Source organism: Eptatretus burgeri, chromosome 4, assembly GCF_056783735.1.
Source record: "Eptatretus burgeri isolate ZD-2024b chromosome 4, Ebu_testis_v1, whole genome shotgun sequence".
NCBI lineage: Eukaryota > Metazoa > Chordata > Myxini > Myxiniformes > Myxinidae > Eptatretus > Eptatretus burgeri.
The window spans coordinates 11,915,710-11,928,209 of NC_140964.1; the positions used below are offsets into that span (position 1 = coordinate 11,915,710).

Genomic DNA, 12,500 nt, shown 5'->3' on the forward strand with positions numbered 1-12,500 from the left:
CTGGTCGTGCGGCTCGGGGCACAGTCACACGCATGGGGCTCGTGCCCCTGGAGGAACCCGAGCGGAGCAGTTGGAGTCTCAGGGCGGAGATCAGGGTCGCGGACGGGACCCAGGAAAACTCCAACGAATGCCAGCCAAATGCAGAACTCCACTCGAATGCCCCAGACTCCAGCTCAAACCGCACGATGCACACCAACCAACTCAACTCCTCCAAAAAACTTCCACTCTGAGGATCGCGTCATATTTTTATGGACCTCCCTGAATGGGGCCGGGGCTCGGTGAAACAGACGTCACCGTCCGCCCCGATTGGACAGGGTCTTCATGGGGTCCGCCCTTTCTGGGCGAGGCCTCGGCCAAACCAGGAGCCCCCCCCCCTCCACGCGTGTGGACTCATCAAGGGGAAGATCCAACATTGAAAAGGAATGTTTGTAGAAGCGCAAAGGAACGGTGGACTGGGCGTTTTTGCCCTGTATGCTGTGGCCAGCGAAGCTAGGGTTGCAAGCGCTAGAAGGTTCTGTGGTTGGTTGTTGGATTGTCTGTTGGATGATCGTTGGAGGGTTTGTTGGAAGGTTTGTTGGATGGTCTATTAGATGGTTTGGTGGATGGTTTATTGGATGGTCGTTCGATGGTTTGTTGGATGGTCGTGAGATGTAATAACCTACCTAAAAGGACATCGTAACGCACACCTTTGATTCTCCCACTAGACAAAAGTAAGGGACCTGTCTCACATGTACTTAACGGAATAACTGACTCTTGGGACATCTGTATGTTTGAATGCATATGGTTTCCAGATCCGTAACACTACCCCCCTCCCCCCCCCCACTTTTTGATAGACTCGATCCGAGTTGTTAATCTTCGTGTGGCATGCAGGTGTAGGTTTTCCCCTAGTACGTTTTACCTATGGATCCCTGAGTGCGACATTTTGAATACATGTCCCAAAAATAAATAACCTAGTGCGTTGCGTAACTAAACTAACAGACTTATTCAGACAACTTAACTACATTGCCGGCACTAAACAAACAACAGGTGGGTTAGGACTATGTACATTTCTAATATTTACACTCCCCATGGCCCAGGACCTGTGATTTGAGGAGACAAAACACAACAAATGGCAACATTTGTGGATGGTCAGACTTCTTTAGGGCTTTCAAAGGTCCCTTGTTTTTCGTTGAATTATTCTTCTTTTTTCTTCTTCTTTTTTTTCGGCTGCTGGAGGCAACTCACCTTCACATGGCAGGCCATACGCCGTTTCACAGGCCATTTGAACTGGCCTTTATGTAACAACAAGGAGATATCCGGGCTGCTCCGTGCAGTCCCCAGTCCATTTGAACTGACCTTGATGCAACAACAAGGAGATGGATGTACGGGCTGCTCAGTGCAGTCCCCGGTAACGCAGCTGCCTGAAGGGTAGTCCTTGCAAATACTTTCAGATATGGTTCTGGAGCACATGGTGAAGGTTGTGACATGGGAAAGCAAACAAAGGCATGGGTGGGTATGGAGGCAAGGCAAAGGCAGGCAAAGCATGGCATGGCAAACACAGACCAGGCAAGATGCAATACTACAGGAGGTCGGCGCACGAAGCTGGCCGGCCTCAGTCTGGTCTCGTGAGGTTGTGGAGGGAGTGCGGTGGCGCCGGCCGGTCTGAAAACGGGCTCGGACCTACCCTATGGTCTCCCCCCAACATATCGCCTATGCCTGTCCTTGTCCATACCCACTCCCATTAGCTTGTCACAAACAAAACAAAATTTAGACTTTTTATTATTTTTATTTTTATTTTATTTATAATTTTATAATTACGCGTGTCCCTAACCCCTTTATTGGCCTTGTTCGGCTAATCTCTCAAAACTGTCTACTCCCAATCCCTAAGATCCCTTTTTGAGGGGATTAAGGAAGAGACAAGTTAATCTGTCTGGAGGCCCAATGTAGCCTCAGAATAACTCCCACAGATTTCAGAAATTTCCAAGGTGAGTCGAGCGGCCTACGAACAGCAAAGGGATGGATGGTGCAAAGGGGAACACGTTTCCTATCTATCCTGGCATTTGTTAACTTTAATCTATCCCCGGGGCTTTTCAACACGCCTGTCTCTTGAAACTATCAGTTCTAGAAACCATGATTCCTGTCGCCTGTGTTGGTGTTCGTTATTAATTTGGGCCTGGCCCGCAAATTTTCACTCGTGCTCTTGCACAATTTCGTGGCTGGGCAGCGTAGCTCCATTGGCAGGGATACCCATCTGCCGAACTTGATCTTCGGCACCCCCGGGTCGCTGAGGCTGTCTCCGAGCCTACCTACTCCGAGCCGACCTACGCACCAAATACATCGTAGGTGTCCTCTAGCCCCTCTCTGCACGTAAAACGTCCTTTGTACAGCACCTGCCGTATCATGCGTGCGAGATGCACCACACTTCATTATGTATGGAAAAAGCGTTGCACTTCGTGCCTGGACATGGTTAGACATTGCATGTGTTAAATAGACAGGAAGTTGTACACATTGATTCGCTGCGCTAGATTAGCCGACGTCACACCTACGGTTTCGCTCAGCCTTGCGTAATAAGTAGATGAAAGTGGGAAGTCGAGAGTATGGTTCCCCATCTGGGAGGGGCTAAATCATCGGGAATTTAAGGCAAGCTTTGGCGTGGATGCCCTGCCAGATTTAGTCACCTCGGATGGCATCCGTAATTGCTTTGCAACCCGTCGGGTCGCGGAGTTGTCTGACTCGTTGGCTTCAGGGTCGGAGGTTGAGAAGCAGGTCAGAGTTACCCCCTCGTGAACCTCACACTCCCCAAAACCCGTAACATTTTCTGAAAGTGTATGTTATTCTCAATTATTATTAGCACGAGCAGAGTACCCACTCCATGGGCAATCGTGTTCTAAACAAGCAACACGTTCTTCTGATGCATACCTTTATTTGGACGGTGTATAGGCAACTAACAGGTCTGTGTAGGCAAAAAAAAAACAACCCATGAAGTTATGTGCATGAAGCAAAATATACCTTCTGTTATAATTCAAAACACCTCACTGCATTGGAAAACATGGGGACAGGAATACTGTACTGTAAATGGTGAAGATGTAATACCCTCGCCCATATGGAGGCGGCGCTACACGATACACATTTACATGGAGAATTTGAATTTGCCACCAGCAAAGATTAAAAACACCCCTATACATTAATTGGGGTCATGCTGATCCGATGTCGCAAGTCTAGATGGAATCGGCCCACAACTGTCAGAGTAGTAGCGCAACAAACAAACAAACAAACAAATACACAAACACTGGTCTCTGGGTTATAGTGCGGAAAAGGGAAGTGGGGAAGTGATTGCAAATTTTACGTTCCATCTTTGTTTACTTTTAAGATTGTTCTAAACAAACGGGAACAGGAACAATGTAGGCATGATAGGTCAAATGGCCTTCTCATGTGCCAAAGTTTCCTGTGTCTGTCTATTTGTGTAATGTTGTTCAGAACAGGAAGAAATGGGGAGGGGAGGACAGAGAGTTGTGGGTGAAAGTGCATGGAGTTGGAAGAGGGAGAATGAGACTATGGGAATGGGGGGGGGATGAGGACTTGGGGTTGGAAGGGGGATTGAGTACTTGCAGTTTGGAGCAGTTGAGGACTTGAAGAAAGGGGGACGGGATGACAGAGTTGGTTTTGGGGAGGGAGGCTGAGAGGGGACAAAGTTGGAAATCGAAGGGTTTGAGGCTTTTGAAGGGGTGGGGGGATTTGAAGAAAGGGGGAGGGGAGCACAGAGTTTGGGTGTGGTGGTAGGTGGGGGGCAGAGAGAGGTCAGAGTTTGGAGGGGGGTTAAGGTGATGGGAATGTCTGTGGGTGTGTTGGCGGGGGGGGGGGAGTTAGGGACCTAAAGTCACATTTTACATGATGCAGAATTTCCATGGGTCCATGATAGTCCCATTGTGTCTTTTGGGTCTTCTAGGTATTTTGGGTTCTCCAGGTATTTTAGGTCCTCTGGATCATTTGGATCCCCTGGGTCTTTTGGGTCCTCTGGATCTTTTGGGCGTTTGGGGTCCCCAGAGTATTGTATCCTCTGGATCTTTTGGGTCCTCTGTGTACTTCCGGTATTTTAGATCTTCATGGTCCTCGGGGTCTTTTCGGTAATTGGGATATTTTGGGTCTTTTGTGTCTTGTAGGTGTTTTCGGTCTTTTGGGAGCGTCTTCGGGGTGTTTTTTGTCTTTTGAGTTTTCTGGGTCTTTGGAATCTTTTGGGTCTTTTAGGTCTTCAGGGTCTTCTAGGTCTTTGGGGATATTTTGGGTCTTTTCAGTGTTTGGGGTATTTTGTGTCTTCGGGGTCTTTTTTGGTCTTTGGGGTCTTTTCAGCCTTTTGAGTTATCGGGGTCATTTGGGTCTTTTGTGTGCTCGGGGGTGGGGGGGGGAGGGGTTTTTTGGATCCTCTGAGCACTTTAGGTTAAGTATGTCAGGTTACAGTTATGGGTGACATCAGGTCAGCTGTCCAGTCATGTTGTTGTACATAGATGATGAAAAGACAATGCTAAAGAGAAATAAAGAAGAAGAAGCACTCAATGAATTTTACTTCTCCAGGACAATGCCCCAAATCCACACACAACTCACATTGCAACTGCAGAGCCTCAAAATTAGGCTTCAAAGTCCTTCCTCCCCCCCCCTCCCCTGCCCCTAGCCCTGTTCAGCGGATTTCTTTATCTCTGACTGTTTCCTGTTTTTCAACATGAAGCAAAATGATTCTACAATGTGGGACTTAAAGATGGAGAAATGGTGATACTCTTTGAAGTGTGTTGACTTAGTAAAAATGATTGCAACATTACACTGGATCTGGTAATTTTATTGTTCAGGTTCAAAAGTTAGTCACCAGGTTTAAGGATATCCCTAAATGCAGTTTGTTACAAATGTGAACATCATACCATATCACTTTATTAAATAAATATTTATTATGGTTCTCAGGTAATACAGGTGAATAATCTAAAGTGATCTTTGAAACTGGTGAAACCTATGAGGGTGTTCAAAACATTTGACAATTGCTCAATACTGTCAGACCCTGCTTTTTGTGGGGGATACATTCCTGAAAAAGGCCACAAATGTTGGGGTCCGCTAATGTCAGGCATTGTTGAATTTTTTTTTTTTAAACATGGTCTTGGCTCGTGGAAGAAATCAGGACACAGCATAACAAAGGGAACAGCAGGAGAAAGGGAAAACACCAACAGCAGGGTGGAGGGAGAAAGTAGTCGGAGACGGACAAACAAGGATGCAGGTAAAGATGGGGGTAAGGGAAAACGCAAAGGGTGGACAAGATGGAGACTTAAGCAAAATTGTGTTTGACCAGTTTGTGATTTTATCAAGATCTGAGGAGAGGGAAGAGGCTGCTGCCTGTCTGTCATAAGGATGGACATGTCACGGCACAGGGTGAAGTCATCAGCAAAGAGATAAAGAGGATTTTCCAGAGAGTCAGTGAGATCATTGATAAAGATTACAAATAAGATGGGTCGAGAACACTGCCATGGGGTACTCCAGCCTTGACAGGGAGAGGAGATGAAAGGGTTCTGTTGAGAGCTACACGTTGTCTATGAGAGTGGAGGAAGTGAGTAATCCAATACTGGAGTTGGCCTTGGATACCACAGGCAGACAGTTTGGAGAGCAAGACAGGATGACAGACTGTATCAAAAGCTTGAGAGCCGTCCAGAGAGACAGCCCTGATCTCATGTCTGATATTGAGGGCCTCCATCCACCATTGTTGGGAGAATAGAAGCAGCATGTTCAAGGTTGAGTGACCAGGTCTGAATCCGAATTGATGATCTGGGAAGTACAATGAGCTAATTGGTCTGTAGTTATTGGGATCAGTTTTTGCGCCTTTTTATTTAATGCAGTGATGTTGGCTGATTTCCAATTTCCCAGGTGGATATAGGAGGCCAGTCCTGAAGCGTTAAAAAAAACAACAGCGAATTCGTGAAGCATGTTACACTTCATGACCTGTGAATACACGAGGTCCGTGAACAGCAAATCCACGATAGCGGTGTCCGATAATGCTTCCTGACATAAAACTTAAGAATATTTTATTAACTATCTTTCAAGGAACTACAACACAGGAAGAGGCCAACAGTCCCATCAAGTCTGTGCAATGGTTACCAAACTATGGTTGTTTGTCCGTGCTCTACCCTCTTTAAATGCTGAGCATCAAGGAAGGAGGCAGCACGTACCATTTTTAGTCATCAGTATGATTCAGCCGGGGTCGGGTTCAAGCGATTATCCTCCCAGACTCAGAGCAGATGCTCTAACCGTTACGGCACTGAGTCAGATTAAATGTTATCTGAAAATTCACAATGTGCAGTGTATTTTCACATGAATATTTAAATAACTTTTTACTCACTTTACATATATCTTTGACGTAAAGCAGCAAAATGATCCGACACAGACACATGCCTTTTGTAACCAGGATTTATATATTCTACCTTTGAATGTTCTCACATGATTGTAATTTACTATCTATGTGCAATTTTCTAATTAAAAATAGAAAAACGAAATAAAATTGAGAATTTGAAACTTGCGTATGCAGTATTTAAAATACTTTACAAGGAAGCACATGGACATTCCAACCAGGAAGTTCAACTTTTTTCAACAAGAATTACACTAAGATCTTCGACTACCCACGAATTAAGAATTCAGAAAATATTCATTCGAAAGATGCAAAAAGGAAATATTAAGTTTTTTTAAGGAGTACAATCATTGATAAGCAAAAAATATCCTGTCAAGGAGTGATCCAGTAGAGCGAAGTTGATATTATCTTGAGTGAACCGAACAAACTTGGTTGAATTGGCAAAGCTGGTGTGTTCGATTCAATTACACTTGTGATTCCAGAAAGATTCCAGAAAGTAGAGCGCATACCTCTGCCGGCCAGAACAGTTTACATTTTGTATCCCACTGATAGGCCGGATCTGGATCCAGACTTTAACCAAAATCGAATCGACTAGTTCTTGTCACTTACCCAAATCATCCACCCAGTGTTGTCATAGCCCATCCATGTTTTTTTTTTGAGATATTGTGCTATGCAGTATATAGTTTTTGGCCCTATCACTCAATGGTGAATAATTACTTTAATAATTCTAGTATCTGGATCGTCACCAAATCTAATCAATTTGTCCATGTCGCACATCCGAGCTCTCCACCAAGTTTCGTCCGAATCCGTCCACAACTTTTTGAGACATCCTGCTCACAGACAAATTGACGGGGGTTAAAACGTAACCTCCTTTCACCTCCGGTGACGGAGGTAATGACAGACATGCAGGATAGCTTGACTCTGACACGTGTGATTCCAGTTTGATCGTTGGGGAAATTGACTTCCTTTGATGAACAATTGTTGTCGTCGTGTCAGCAGGGTGTGTTACATTAAGAAGGACGCCCATAATGGCTGTGCAAGTTGAAATATTCTACAAGTGGCCATTTGAGACAATACCATGGTTAGTTTTCAGGTATGCCAGTGGCAAATGGAAAAAAGGAAGATGAATAATTTAAAAGCCCCCCCAAAAGTTTAAAATTTACTGTTTAATTTTTTTTAAAACCCACAATCCTTGCTGTTGACATTATTACAACAGCAAGGATTTAAAAGAACTTCAACTATTCGATTTTACATTGACCAATTGTGAGGCAAAAGGTAGAAATCGACAAATTAGCAGAAGTCTGACATATCTACGTCGAGTACCTTTGGATCAAATAGACAGGAGAATTAGCCAAACTTGTTTAATCCATTTTTGCAGATAATTTTTGAGAATGTCAAGAACCTTATCTATCCTCAGTATGATGATGGCTGCAGACATCGTCATCTTCTCTTCTCTGTTCAACATAATGATTTACGGCACATTCACAAATTAATGGCCAACCGTTGTTGCAGAGGATTGTTCAATCGAGAAAACGGTTTCCGGCTCTTGAAAACTTGCTTGCTTGAGGATAATTGAGCATTGTTGGTAAAGACAAACAATTTTACCAGACACGGTTTCTCGTCATCGGAAAACACCGGCTGAATTGTATTCAGCGCTAGGTCTTAGCTAAAAAAATTGATTATTTTCGAAGTAGAATAAATGAGTTGAAGTTTGCCGGGGAAGTCTGATTGGGTTTCTCCAAATATAAGCATTTCTCCAAATATATCTCTACGCGCTAAACCACTTTTATATTTTTGATAGGGAATCCTTCCACGTGTTTTCCTTGTATACATAACTATTGAGAAACTTTAGGCTGCAGACAATCCAGCTCCTCTGCTTGCTCCGCTGCTCTCGTAGCCTCACGCTGGTCTTCTGGAATGTGCGTCGCTCGTTGCATCTGCTCATAATAATGCGATCGCTTGAAGAAGTGACACTGTGGGAACATGCAGAATAATCTTTCAATCGACGCATTCATTAAAAGTTCCTTTTACAAGCATCAAATTGCTTCCTTTATAATATACCAATTAAGCAATGAAACATGAACAAATGTTTTGGAGATCACAACAAACAATGCATGTAGAGATTGTCATTAGGTCATAATAGAGAAGGCAGAGGTAATGCGAGTGTCTCATCAGAGCCATCATTCATCTACCATCATTGTCGGCACAAATTATTTATGATTCATTATAAGCATAGCAATTGGAATCGGAGAATAGACCAAGTATAATATTTTGATAGTTTTTTTTTTTCTTTCAAAACGCATGCAAAATTTATATAATAATTGTTAATGTGCAACAATTGGATTTCCAAGCTGGAAGCCTGATATGATGTTCTTGCTGCGATTATGGTGCTTGTTCTTTCCGTCAATTTTTGCCACTCTTATTTCGCGGAGACTGCCACACCAATAAGCATTATAAAATTGCCAGTTTCAAAAATGTTAAATTTGAATGTGTTTCATGGTTACTTATTTCAACTCGAGGTCTTACTGCTCGGAAGACTTGATATCGGCTTGTAACTCTGGTTTTCAATTTTAATGCTCATCTGCCATAAATATACATACACGACTCGCATGGGTGGGAGCCCAAAATCTCAAAAAAAAAAATTTTTTGAGAAGTTTTATGAAAACTCTGACCAAGTTTAGATCACGTGCAGCAAGGATGGATTCAAATGCACCCTAGGGTCCTCCTCACCCCTTGTATCGACAAATAGATTCCGAATTTCAAATCAAAGCCAAATTTATTGAAATAGCGAATACGTCGGATGGTTCATCATTTCTGTGATAAATCTGTCAGAAGTTTGAATGTTGTTCGGAGACATGTTATTGGACGATATTGCAGAGGTAGTTGGGTTTCTCGTGATGGTTCATCATTTCTGTGATAAATCTGTCAGAAGTTTGAATGTTGTTCGGAGACATGTTATTGGACGATATTGCAGAGGTAGTTGGGTTTCTCGTGATTTTCGAATGAGGAAGGTGTTACCCTTTGTGGGCCACTCATCGATTCATAGTTCAAAACTGCCTCTCCAGGATTTCATCTCAGCAACCTGGGAAATAATTATACAATAAAACAATAATAATGCATGATGAAATCTCAAGTTATAAATACTAAAATAACTAAATCCTTGTTTAATGACAAAGTATACACATTACAGCTGGACAATGACGCCGCCAGCCGACGTTGTTGGCCCAAAGTCGGTGTGTTAAGGCCCTGTCACACCTTGACGTTTTAGCCAGCGTATGGCAAGGTATCAAAATGTATGTAAAACGCTGGCGTACGCTGAACTATTGATGTTTTTTTTTTCCAGTTTTGGATGTATTCATAACGAGTTGGACGTATGCATAACGTGTTAGTAATGTACACAAAACGTTTCGATAACATATAGATAACTTGTATCAACGAATGCTGAGCGTGTTGTCAGCATTCACAACCTATGCCCAACGATAGTCTAACTTATGCATAGCGCGCGGCAGCGTATTGCTGAAGATCACGTGGCATAGGCTATTAATAGGCTGCGGCTCGACGATTCAAATCATAACCGCACCAGACATCGAAGTGTCAATCCGCTGTCACACCTTGACGTTTTAGCCAGCGTATGCCGACGTATGAAAAATTTGCCGAATACGCTGGCACACGTTGAATACGTTATGGGTAAGTTTTGTATACGTTAAGAGCACGCTGAAGCATGCTGAAGCACGCTGGCATACGTCGTAGTACGCCGAGTACGGCGACAAATTTTCAGCATGTTTAAAATTTTTCGACGTATGCCAGCGAATGATACACGTTCCGCATACGCTGGCATAAGTTGTAGGCACGTTATGCGATCGTTGACAAACATCGAAACACGTTACTTGTAAGTTACTCAGAAGTCGAAACACGTCGAGGTAATGGTTAGCATCAGTGTTCCAGACTCCGTGTTTTTTTTTTTCTTCGGTATGACGGTGATGTTGACACTTCGATTTCTCGTGCGGTTATCATTTAAGTCGTTGAGCGGAAGCCTATTCATTATATTATATTATAACCGCACTAGAAACCGAAGTGTCAACATCACCGTCATACCGAAGAAAAAAAAAAAAAAGAAAAAAAACCAGGGAGTCTGGAACACTGATGCTAACCATTACCTTGACGTGTTTCGACTTATGAGTAACTTACAAGTAACGTGTGTCAACGATCGCGTAACTTCCTACAACACGTTACTCATAGGTTAGAAATAAGTTTCGGGAATGCTAAACATTGCCTTGACGTGCATCGACTTATGAGTAACGACGTGTGCCAGCCTTTTAGACAAATTTTTCATACGTCAGGCATACGCTGGCTAAATCGTCAAGGTGTGACAGGGCCTTTCACTGCGTTATCACACATTTAGCACTTTCCTCTTTTATAAGGGCTGCTACTCACCATTCATGTGCTCTCTAACCCCGCCAGAAGCGTTGTGGTACACTGCCAGTGATTCAGCGAATCACTGAGAGCTGGAGACCGGACTGTGTTGTGAGGGAATTGGTGAAAACTGAAAATGTGGTGGAGGTGGGTGGGATGAGGAACGAGGGAACTCGCACGAGATTGGGGAAGATGTGAGAAGTGGGAGAGCAAAGTTGTTTTGTGAATGGACAGCCAATCCTTCACCACCTTTGTGGTGTTAATAAGTAATAATAAAAACCCACGGCGAGGAAACACTTCACTGTGACATTTACCGAATACATTGCATGCTCAGAGGCCGTCCGATTATCACGTACACAAATATGGCTGAAATACTAACGTATTTCCAGGAAATATTGCTCCCTTAAGGTTGCTCACATACTCCAGCATGGCACTTGGATGATAAATACTTCGAATAAATAAAATTTGTCGTCTGTCTGTCTATCTGTCGTTATGTTCACGTTTTTTGCATAAACGGCTGGGCCGACAACCACCACATTTCGCACACGGGCCAAGTCCGACCGAGGGATTATTCTCGGGGTATTTTGATCCACCACCTCAACCTTTAAAGACTGCAAAGACCCTTAACACCCTTAACACCCCAAAGACCCTTTAGACCCCAAAGACCCTTCAGACTCCAAAAATCCTTAAGACCCCAAAGATCCCTGACTTTTTAAGACCCTTTAAGAACTCTGGCCACTGAGACCCCTAAGACCCTCAAAGTCCCTTTAGATCCCAAATACCCCAAAGACCCTCTATGAACCCAAAGACCCCCTTTAGACCCCAACACCCTTTAAACCCCAAAGACCCTTTATGAACCTGAAGACCCTTTAGACCCCAAAGACCTTTAAGATCTCGAATAACCTTAAGACCCTTTATGACCCCAAAGACCCTTGGACCCTTTCAACTCCTTCGACTCCAAAGACCCGTAGGACCCTTAAAGCCCCTTACACCCTTCAGACAAATTAGACAGCATGGACCCTTGACCAATTAGAGCTTTAGACCTCTTGGATCATTTTAGACACTTTTTACATGTTTGAGAGATTAGATCCTTTCAACATGCCTGGTGTTGGCTTAATGGGTAGGGTGGTGGGCGTGGGATCCCAGGATCCTGAGTTCAAATCCCATTTGGCTGTTGAATTAATACCAGGTGGGGTTAACTCGGCCTGTCATCCTTCCGAAGTCGGCAAAATGAGTGCCACCATGCTGGTATCCTGTGTCGGAATGGCGACCTGTCTAGCATCGCGCCCAATAGCCAAGGAGACTGCTTAGGCAGCACCAACGCTCTGCACAGAGTATGGTCACTATGGATGGATGGATCCTTTCAACACCTTCAGTAATAACTACAAATGGAACGTACCCTTTAGAGTTTAGACTTTAGACCATCGAGAACCTTTCAAGCACACACCACAAAAACATCTGTCGTCTGTGGGAGGGAGGAGGGAGGGAAAGGTGTGGGAGGTGGAATGCCAGGTACCATTGCTCTCGTGTTGAATAAAAGTGAAAAGGCAAATAAAGATAAAGTTTGAGCCCCCCCCCCGCCAAGACGAAAGACCCCCAGCCTATGCTCCTCAGGTGCCATTGTTAATCTGGGCGTGACGTGCAGGGACCCCAAAAGTGCACAGAAAATTTGGTGGAACTGCCTCAAAAATGTGGGAGTTGTACTGAGTAAAATCAATGTACCTTTAATGATGAT

The 12,500-nt window shown here is 43.9% G+C and overlaps 1 protein-coding gene across 2 annotated transcripts in view; it reads right to left on the minus strand.

Moving 5' to 3' along the window:
- Positions 1-4,791: 4,791 nt before the first annotated feature.
- Positions 4,792-12,500, minus strand: part of LOC147027489 (integrin alpha-6-like) — a 142,718-nt gene continuing 135,009 nt past the window's right edge. For both annotated transcript variants that reach the window (XM_085876955.1, XM_085876954.1), the window contains exon 26: positions 4,792-8,325. In XM_085876955.1, coding sequence (XP_085733081.1) covers positions 8,188-8,325 — 138 coding nt within the window. In that variant the 3' untranslated portion in view covers positions 4,792-8,187. The remainder of the gene's footprint in view (positions 8,326-12,500) is intronic.